Source organism: Oratosquilla oratoria, chromosome 8 (genome assembly GCF_046742065.1).
Source record: "Oratosquilla oratoria isolate Oo_2021 chromosome 8, ASM4674206v1, whole genome shotgun sequence".
Classification (NCBI taxonomy): domain Eukaryota; kingdom Metazoa; phylum Arthropoda; class Malacostraca; order Stomatopoda; family Squillidae; genus Oratosquilla; species Oratosquilla oratoria.
Genome location: NC_134784.1, coordinates 21155248 through 21165247, shown reverse-complemented (window position 1 = coordinate 21165247; position 10000 = coordinate 21155248). Strand labels below are relative to the sequence as shown.

At 39.1% G+C, this 10000-nt stretch overlaps 1 protein-coding gene across 5 annotated transcripts in view; it reads right to left on the bottom strand.

Moving 5' to 3' along the window:
- Nucleotides 1-10000, bottom strand: part of LOC143027629 (dual 3',5'-cyclic-AMP and -GMP phosphodiesterase 11A-like) — a 184854-nt gene that overhangs the window by 101944 nt on the left and 72910 nt on the right. For all 5 annotated transcript variants that reach the window (XM_076189012.1, XM_076189013.1, XM_076189014.1 and 2 more), the window contains exons 3-5: nt 8188-8488; nt 5902-6042; nt 1900-2067 (exon numbers count right to left, since the gene is read on the bottom strand). In XM_076189012.1, the coding sequence (XP_076045127.1) occupies nt 1900-2067; nt 5902-6042; nt 8188-8488 (610 nt within the window). The remainder of the gene's footprint in view (nt 1-1899; nt 2068-5901; nt 6043-8187; nt 8489-10000) is intronic.

Here is a 10000-nt window from a genome sequence, read left to right as displayed (position 1 = left end):
CCATGCCATCGCAATCGAGACTGAAGAATCGCTCGATGGAGACATTTTGTTGGAAATTGAAACGTGGACGAGCCGAGGATTTGAACCCAGCTAACCCGTAACAAAGTTACAGTGACTTAAACCAATGCGCTATCAAGAGAGATATAAGTTGAGTACGATTTTCTTATATTTGTATGCTCGAATTACATACATCGACACGAAATATCGCGTTCAACCCACCTCCGCTATGATATTGCATTTAGCTAGTATGTGCACGTGCACATACTAGCTAAATGCAATTTCATAACGGAGGTGGGTTGAACGCGATATTTCCTGTAGAAGTAAGTAATTCGAGCATACAAAAATAAGAAAATCGTACTCAACTTATATCTCTCTTGATAGCGCATTGGTTTAAGTCACTGTAACTTTGTTACGGGTTAGCTGGGTTCGAATCCTCGGCTCGTCCACGTTTCAATTTCCAACAAAATGTCTCCATCGAGCAATTCTTCAGTCTCGATTGCGATGGCATGGAATTAAAAGTTGTTTGTGGTTGAATAATATCAATTGATCGCTGGGAACCATTCAGTGTAGATGTATGTATATATATATATATATATATATATATATATATATATATATATATATAAATATATATATATATATTGGGGCTGCAATCCTATAGTCATGTTCCCAAAAGGAGTTTACTCAACAAGACACGCTATGGAGACACGCTATCACTCGTTGCCAAATCCCTTCCTCCTTCCCATACTCCTCATTCTCTCCCTTTGCCCCGAAGTTCCCAACTTCCTCTTAGTATATCTCATTTTTTTCTTCCACCCCTTCTCTGTAATCTCCTCTCTTTCACTGCTGTTCCTTATCTTCCATCAACCTTTGTTTTATCTTCTTGTACTTCTTAATATGACTCTCGTCTACTTTTCGTACGCCGCTTTTTCTTACAAAGGATTACAAAGGATGACGAAGGATGAGTATACCGACAGGAGATCTTTTTGATCCATATCTAGGTCGGATGCGAAAAAAAAAATCATAATAAATAAATAAATAAAAACTATAAATATGTAAATAACAAACAAAATACATAAATAAAGGCATAGGTATAGTTAAATAATAAACAAACAGGTAAATAGTAAATAATAATAAATTTACATATAAGTAATGATAAATGAGAATCAAACAGGCAAATGATAACAAAACAAAAACAAATAATATGAAATAAATGATAATCATTACAGCATCTTTTAACCTTTCCTCTACCTCCTTTATTTCTCTCCTTCACTCCCTCTCCTTCACTTCCTTTGCTCCTGTCTGTCTCCTATCTTCCCCCTTCTTTCTACTCCTCTTCTCCCTCGTTCTTTTCCTCTTCTTCCTCACTCTCCTCGTTCACCTCCTCTTTCTCTTCTTGCTCATTCTCCTCGTCTACCTCCTCTTCGTCCACCTCCTCTTCGTCCACCTCCTCTTTCTCTTCTTCCTCACTCTCCTCATCCACCTTCTTCTCTTCCTCTTCTTCCTCACTCTCGTCGTACACCTCCTCTTCCTCTTCTTCCTTACTATCTTCATCCACCTCCTTCTTTTCCACTTCTTCCTTACTCTTCTCTAATCCGCAAATAAGATATTAATAAAAGGTCTGACAGCCCGGCATTTAATTGTAATTAGATAGGATAGTGGTAACTTTAGTGTTAGTTCATCTTCTAACGCCTATGTTTTCTTAACTGTAGCTTAGTATAGTAAACACATACGGCCTTGTTAGCGCCAGTAGGCCTGTTGTTGTTTGTTCTTCGTTTGTGTTCCTTTGTTCCACCTCCTCTTCCTCCTCTTCCTCACTTTCCTCCTCCACCTCCTCCTCTTCCTCTTCTTCCTCACTCTCCTCCTCCACCTCCTCCTCTTCCTCTTCTTCCTACTCACCTTCTCGTCGGTTTTGGTGAAACGTCCGTCTCCGGAGTCCTCGCAGCTCCTGTTAATGACCTGTGCGACGGCGACCACTTCGTTGTAGGCGTTGAAGACGGGCATGCACAGGAGCGAGTCAGTGTGGTAGCCCGTGATCCTATCCACCTCATCGTTGTAGCGAGGATCCTGGGGAGAGATCAAGGACGAAGGGGATTAAAAATGTGAAGCTGAATTAATTCAATTTTCCCCCTTTCATTCCCACGGGGTTACGTGAAGAATTGTCACCCCAAAACGCCCACATGAAGAATCGTCACCCAAAGAAATCCCACTTGAAGAATTGTCACCCCAGTACGCCGAATATCAACAGTGGAATAAAGATTAGGTTAGGTTAGGTTAAGTTAGGTTAGGTTAGGTTAGGTTAGGTTAGGTTAGGTTAGGTTAGGTTAGGTTAGGTTGAATGAGGGTTATGCTTATTGTCATTAACTAGAAATAATATTCCTTTGGGCAGAGAACAACATTCAGAGCAAGTTCAAAGATTCATCGAGTATGTTCTTCCTGAATAAAATCGTCTATTAACTGTAAGAAATAATTCAGTGGGTGTTATTTTAATGAAAGGAATACGGTTATCATAGTTACCTCATGCAGGGATTTCTTTTGAACGTATACTTCTTGTTAGAGACTGATATGTGTACGTGTGTATGTATATATCACAACAAAGTAATAATATGTATATATATATATATATATATATATATATAATGTGTGTGTGTGTGTGTGTGTGTGTATACATATAAATAAATACATATATATGTATATACAGTATATATATATGTGTGTGTGTGTGTGTGTGTGTGTGTGTGTGTGTGTGTGTGTGTGTGTGTGTGTGTGTGTGTGTGTGCATGGTACTACGTCCTTTCTGCGTTTTCCCTTGTTCTCCTACTAATTCCACTTCTCTTTCTCACTATCCTTTCCTCTCCCTCTGGCTACCGTTTCCGTGTACCTTTAAGGGATTTCCGTTAAATGTTCAATAAAATTGCCCCGTGGCGTTGTGAATGAATTTACGAATCGCCATTGGCAGTAAAAGAGTCATCTTTACCTTGTTCGCTTGGTTTTACATTGATCTTTTAACACATCTTTTACTCTTTGTCCTCCTGTACGTTGTCTTCCTCCTTTTTCCTCTTCCTCCTCTTTCTTCCTCTCTTCTTCCTCAACGTACGTCTTTTTTATGACGTACTATTTCTCCAGCTACGTCTCCTCTTCTTTCTTATTCTCTTGTCTCTTGAATCAATAAGTTCTATATTGTCAATATTTTGGGAACAATAACGGCACCCCTACGGGCCGGCGTCCCGCAGTGATTATTTATTTCTGAAAATTGATTATCACCTAAGGTTGATTTCTGATCACTTAACAATTTTCAATCGCCTTAATTTCTGCTACTACTTCCATCAAGTCCTTCATTTACCACTTCTGTTATGCATTCGATACAAAATTGTTTCTAAGAATAGAGAAATTACCCATGTTATTCCCCTCCTCCTCTTAATTTCCTCTTTCCTCTTTCTATTTTCTCTTTTATTTACAACATTCCTTTTATCTCTTCTTCTCTTCTTACATTAGTTTCTCCTCTTTTTTCTTTTCCTCCTCTTCCTCGGCTCCTCCTCCTCTTTCCTCTCTATTTTCTCTTTCTTTTACAACATTCCTTCTCTTTCTTCTTCTCTTCTTACATTAGTTTCTCCTCCTCTTTTTTCTCTTCCTCCTCCTCCTCGGCTCCTCCTCTTTCTTCTTCCTTTTCTCTTCCTTCTACCACTTTCATTCTGTCCCTTCTTCTCTTACTCCTTTTTCTCCTCTTTCTCCTCCTTCTCTTTCTTCCTCTTCTCCCTCTTCTCTTCTTTCTCTTTCTTCTCTCCCTTCGCCTTCTCTTTGTCTACTTTCTCCTCCTCTTTTCCTCCTCTTCTTCCTTACTTTTAATCTCTTCTTTCTCTCTCTTCCTTTTATCCATTTCCTCGTCTCTCTTCTCTTATCTTTTTTATCTTCTCATTTTTTTGTTTTTCTTTTAATTCTTCTACTTCCCCTCTCTTGATCCTCCTCCTCCTCCTCCTCTTTCTTCATCTTCTCCCTCTTCTCTACTTTCCTTTTCTTCTCTCCCTTTGCCTTCTCTCTCTCTACTTTCTCCTCCTCTTTTCCTCCTCTTCTTCCTACTTCTCCTTTTCACCTCATCTTTCTCTCCTTCTTATATGTTTTTGTCATATCTCTCTCCCTTTACTTCTTATTCTTTTTTTTATTCTTCTACTTCCCTTCTCTTGATGCTCCTCCTTCTCCTCCTCTTTCTCCCTCTTCTGCCTCTTCCCTTTTTTCCCTTTCTTCTCGTCCTTCGCCTTCTCTTTGTCTACTTCCTCCTTCTCTTTTCCTCCTCTTTTTCCTACTCCTCTTCTTCATCTCATTTTTCTTTCTCCTCCTATGTTTTTTTGTCATATCTTTCTTCCTTTACTCTTTCTTCTATTTTTCATTTCTTCCTTTTTCCATTCCCTCGTCTCTTTCTGTCTTTATCTCTAATCTTTTTTATCTTCTCATTTTTTTAATTCTTCTACTTCTCTTGATCCTCCTTCTCCTCCTCTTTCTTCCTCTTCTTCCTCTTCTCTACTTTCCTTTTCTTTTCTCCCTTCGCCTTCTCTTTCTCTAATTTTTCTTCCTCTCTTCCTCCTCTTCTTCCTACTTCTTCTTTTTTCTCTTCTTTCTCTCTCCTCGTTCTATGTTTTTGTCATATCTCTCTCCCTTTACTGCTTCTTAAATTTACTCATTTATTCCTTTTTTTCCATTCTCTCGTCTCTCTTCTCTAATCTTTTTTATTTTCTCATTCTCTCTTTTTTTCTTTTAATTCTTCTACTCCTCCTCTCTTGATCCTCCTCCTCCTACTCTTTAGATCTCACCGACCAAACTGCTCTCTCTTTTCAGCCTCCTTCTCCAGTCCCCTTCTGCAACGTCCATGAGCTCTCTGCCTTAGGACCCCTTTCCATTCCATCCCTTCAATTACCCTTCCTTTAGCCCTTCCCCTTCCCCTTCCCCTTCCCCTTCCCTTTATCCTTTGTTCACAGTCACCATTACCCTTTCTCTTCCCTTCCCTTCCCTTCCCTTCCCTTCCCTTCCCTTCCCTTCCCTTCCCTTCCCTTCCCTTCCCTTCCCTTCCCTTCCTTTCCCTTCTCTTCTCTTCTCTTCCCTTCCCTTCCCTTCCCTTTCCATATTTTTACCTTCCTTTCCGTTCTATCCCCTTCCCTTCTCCCCATCCCATCTACTAATTCCTCACCCTTATCTTGCCTTTCTTTTCTTACTACCGAAATTAGACAAATTTTTCTTCACTTTCCCCCCGTTTACATCACTTCTATTCCCCTACATTTGTACCTTTATTTATTTCTTTTTCTTTCTAATTCCTTCACTTAATCCTTTCTTTACTTGATACACACTTCACTTTACTTTGCATCACGCTGAATGATACGCCACATCATCATACTTCACCACAAACAACTTCACTTTGTTAGTCGTCATATAACGTCATTTCGTCATGTCATGGTTCCGTAATTTCACCACAGATCACATGACCTAACTTGACATCACCAGACCTGACGTCACCGCATATAACCTTACATAACCTCATCTCACTTCATCGTATTTCACTTCATCTTAGTAAACCTCACGTCACTTGACCTGACTTCACCTGATGTGACCTGACTTGGTCTAACCTGACCTGATCTGACCTCACGCCACCTCAGTTTATTTGACCTGATTTAACTCCACTCACCTCAGACGCGCATTCCAAGCTGACAGGTTTGTCAGTCTCACCTCAGTAAACCTCACTTCACTTGACCTAACCTGATTTGACCTGATCTCACGTCACCTCATTCTATTTGACCTGACTGACCTCACTCACCTCAGACGCGCATTCCAAGCTGACAGGCTTCCCTGACTTCACCTGACCTGACCTGGCCTCACGCCACCTCAGTCAATTTGACCCGACTTGACTTCACTCACCTCTGACGCGCATTCCAAGATGACAGGTTTCCCTGTCTCAGCCACGTATCCCAAGATTCCTTTGCCCCAGGGCACTTCGACTGCGTTGTCCTCCGAACTCGTGACAGGGTAAATGTTGGTCCCACTGTGGATGTCGAAGACCTGTTAAGGGACACAAGAAGGGCAGCCCGAAGGCCCCAAGGGATCCCAATTAGAGAAGGACGAGAGTTCATAGGAAGGAAATCAAGAATACAACACCTTTCCGGCAGTACTTGTGCCGGGGGGAACATAAGGGGTCAGGAACATATGTCTTGCAAGATTTCCGCTACCTTGGTGCAGTGATAGCGACACAAAATGAAGGTGATTTTCGTTAAAAGGGGAGTTTTGATTTAGGTGAGGGTGGAGCCAGGGATGAACAAGATGATGGTCCGAGATCCTGTTTAGGTTAGACGGGAGATCTTTTGTTGGTAACTAAAATCTGTTTGGAGTTTATATTAATTGAAGCATGTATTCGCAGGATTTACTTTGAATAAGTGTGTGTGTGTGTGTGTGTGTGTGTGTGTGTGTGTGTGTGTGTGTGTGTGTGTGTGTGTGTGTGTGTGTGTGTGTGTGTGTGTGTGTGTGTGTGTGTGTGTGTGTGTGTGTGTGTGTGTGTGTGTGTGTGTGTGTGTGATTCACCATGGTATTGGATCACCTGTTGGACTCGTGATCGACAGTTATTAACCTCCCGGATGAGAGTTCAGAGCTCATATGACCAATCAATGGGTAATACTGTGACCTTATACACAAACACACACGACTCCCGCTCACGAGAGTTGGAGTAACACCCAACATCGAAGCGATACTGAAATTATTTTCAGCCCTGGGCGGGAGTCGAACCCGGACCACTGTAGTGGCAGGCGAGAACTCTAACAACAGAGCCACGAGGTGTGTGTCTGTGTGTGTGTGTGTGTGTGTGTGTGTGTGTGTGTGTGTGTGTGTGTGTGTGTGTGAGTGTGAGTGTGAGTGTGTGTGTGTGTGTGTTTGTGTTTGTGTTTGTGTTTGTGTTTGTTTGAGTTTGTGTTTGTGTTTGTGTGTGTGTGTGTGTGTGTGTGTGTGTGTGTGTGTGTGTGTGTGTGTGTGTGTGTGTGTGTGTGTGTGTGTGTGTGTGTGTGTGTGTGTGTGTGTGTGTGTGTGTGTGTGTGTGACTGCATGTATGTATGTTCGTATGTGTGTGTGTGTGTGTGTGTGTGTGTGTGTGTGTGTGTGTGTGTGTGTGTGTGTGTGTGTGTGTGTGTGTGTGTGTGTGTGTGTGTGTGTGTGCGCTCGCGCGCATGTGTGTATAAGTATGCACGTGTGTGTAATTGTGTATTTACATCCGAATAGAAACGCGCGAAAATGGTTTATGAATAAAAATAAGTGTATGCGCCATTTTGTGTATTTCTGCTTGGATACACATCCACTTATTCGAATATTTATCTTTCCATTCGTTAAAGGTTTTATGTATACAAATACGGATATGTGCGATTGTATATATTTGTGTTTGTTTGAATAAATAAGCGTTTATTTAAATATTTGTTTTTCAATTAATTAAAGGTTGCATGAATGGATGCTTCCACGTGTACTAGTCGCGTAAAGCCGTTAACATTGGACCCTATTTGTGTTGTTATTTATGGGAATTTTCAGATACAAACACTTAAAAACAGGCGCTAACTCTCACGCACACACACACCCCCCCCCCACACACAAACACAAACACAAATACTTTGTGAACAACATACATTTATTAATCATTTATCGGAATCGGAAGTTAAGAGTAGTATAGGAACTCGTATCGGAATCGTTAAGAATATTGATATCGTCCCATCACTAAAACATATATATATATATATATATATATATATATATATATATATATATATATATATGTATATACACACATATATAAACATATGTGTATATATGTATATACAGTATGTATAATATATATATATATATATACATATATACTCGTATATACAAAGAACTACAAAGGTGGAGCATGCCGACAGGAGACCTTTTGGTCCATATATATGACGGATACGAAAAAAAAACTAATAATAAAATTAATAATGACAAATAAATAGATAAATGAATGAATAAATAAAAAAATAATGTAAATGATAATAGATAATTAATAGTGATGAAATAAGTTCTATCTCTCGCCAATTAGTAGAACATACATATATATATATATATATATATATATATATATATATATATATATATATATATATATATATATATATATATATATATATATCTGAAGACAACGCAAATTGTCTTTGCCTTTGAAACCAGGATCTTCTTCCCTGCCGCCGTGTTCTCGACGATGAAGAGAGAGGCTCCATCGGCATTGAGAAGAAGCGACAAATTCTCCGTAGTTTTCCGGGTCAGCGAAGTCAGGTCGAGGTCATTGGCGATGTCCTTGACGATGTCGAGGAAGAAAGCTTTGTCGTCAGCCGTCTTCAGCTCCTTCTTGAACTCGATGGTCGAGGTCTCGTATTGCGGGAGTCGAACCTTGGATTCGATGAGGAGGCACAGGATGTAGTTGGATGACGGTGGGAGGGATGAGTATTTTCTCATCGACCTGGTAATGAGAGAAAGAGAAAATGGGGGGTAAATTGATCCACAACTTATTCAATTATTTCTCAAATGGATGATAATTATCCTCCATTTGAGAAATAGGTAATAAATGGGATGTAAGAATTTATCATCGACTTGGCCGATTTGAGGTAATAAGAGACGGAAAAATGGAAATAAATTGATCCACAACTTATTCAATGATTTCTCAAATGGATGATAATAGGTAATAAATGGGATGTAAGCATTTCTCATCGACTTGGCCGATTTGGGGTAATGAGAGAAAGAGAAAATGGGGAGAAATAGATCCACAACTTATTCAATGATTTCTCAAATGGATGATAATAGGTAATAAATGGGATGTAAGCATTTTTCATCGACTTGGCCGATTTGGGGTAATGGGTAGTAATTGGGTCATGATAATATATTCACTGACATGAAAATGGGCAAGAGAAAGCATAGTAGATATGTCATTAATCATTCAGTGTTCGTAGGTTATGTTATAATAACTTTCGTTGGTTTAATAATGGGTGAAAATACCCATTGTCAACTTAGCAATGAGAGGTAAATGGGTAAAAACAATATCCAATTTCCGATGTGAATATAGGTAGAAAATGGGTAAGAATTGGAAGAGGACAGTGGGGTGGATCCACACGAGGGAAAATATATTCTTTGAATTTTTCAATACGATATAGTAATACACAGATTCAGCTGTGAATGACGACAGACGAATTTGTTTCATAGAAAACAAAGTTTCAACATATATATATATATATATATATATATATATTTATATATATATAGATATTATTCTATTTCTATTTTCTTTCATCTGCTGAATGGAATCATTTGAAGTTAGAAAGACAAATATATAAAAAGCGTCATCAAACTAGAGATTCGACATAAGTATATAAAAATTATTATCTATTTTTTCTCCTATTCTAACTATGACCAGACTATTTCATTAAACTCTTTAGTTCTCCCATTCCTCAACGATCAGCGCCCTTTCCTGACACCTTAATAACTGACGTTTGACCTCATTTTGCATAATGACGTGAATATCTCTTTCCTTATATTTCAAAACGGTTTCATTTATCTTAGATGAACCTATTTGAAAATAAAGGTTAAATGAACGAAAAAATAAGGATAAACTAGGAGGTGGAAGGCAAGAAATTCGGAGCAGCGAAAGATGAGTGGAGCAAAGACAACCATTTTGCATATTGCGGTGAATATCTCTTTCCTTATATTTCAAAACGGTTTCATTTATCTTAGATGAACCTATTTGGAATAAAAGGTAAATGAACGAAAAAATAAGGATAAACCAGGATCTGGAAGGCAAGAAATTCGGAGCAGCGAAAGGTGAGTGAAGCATATTGCGGTGAATATCTCGTTCCTTATATTTCAAAACGGTTTCATTTATCTTAGATGAACCTATTTGGAATAGAAGGTAAATGAACGAGAAAATAAGGATAAACCAGGAGCTGGAAGGTAAGAAATTCGGAGCAGCGAAAGATGAGCG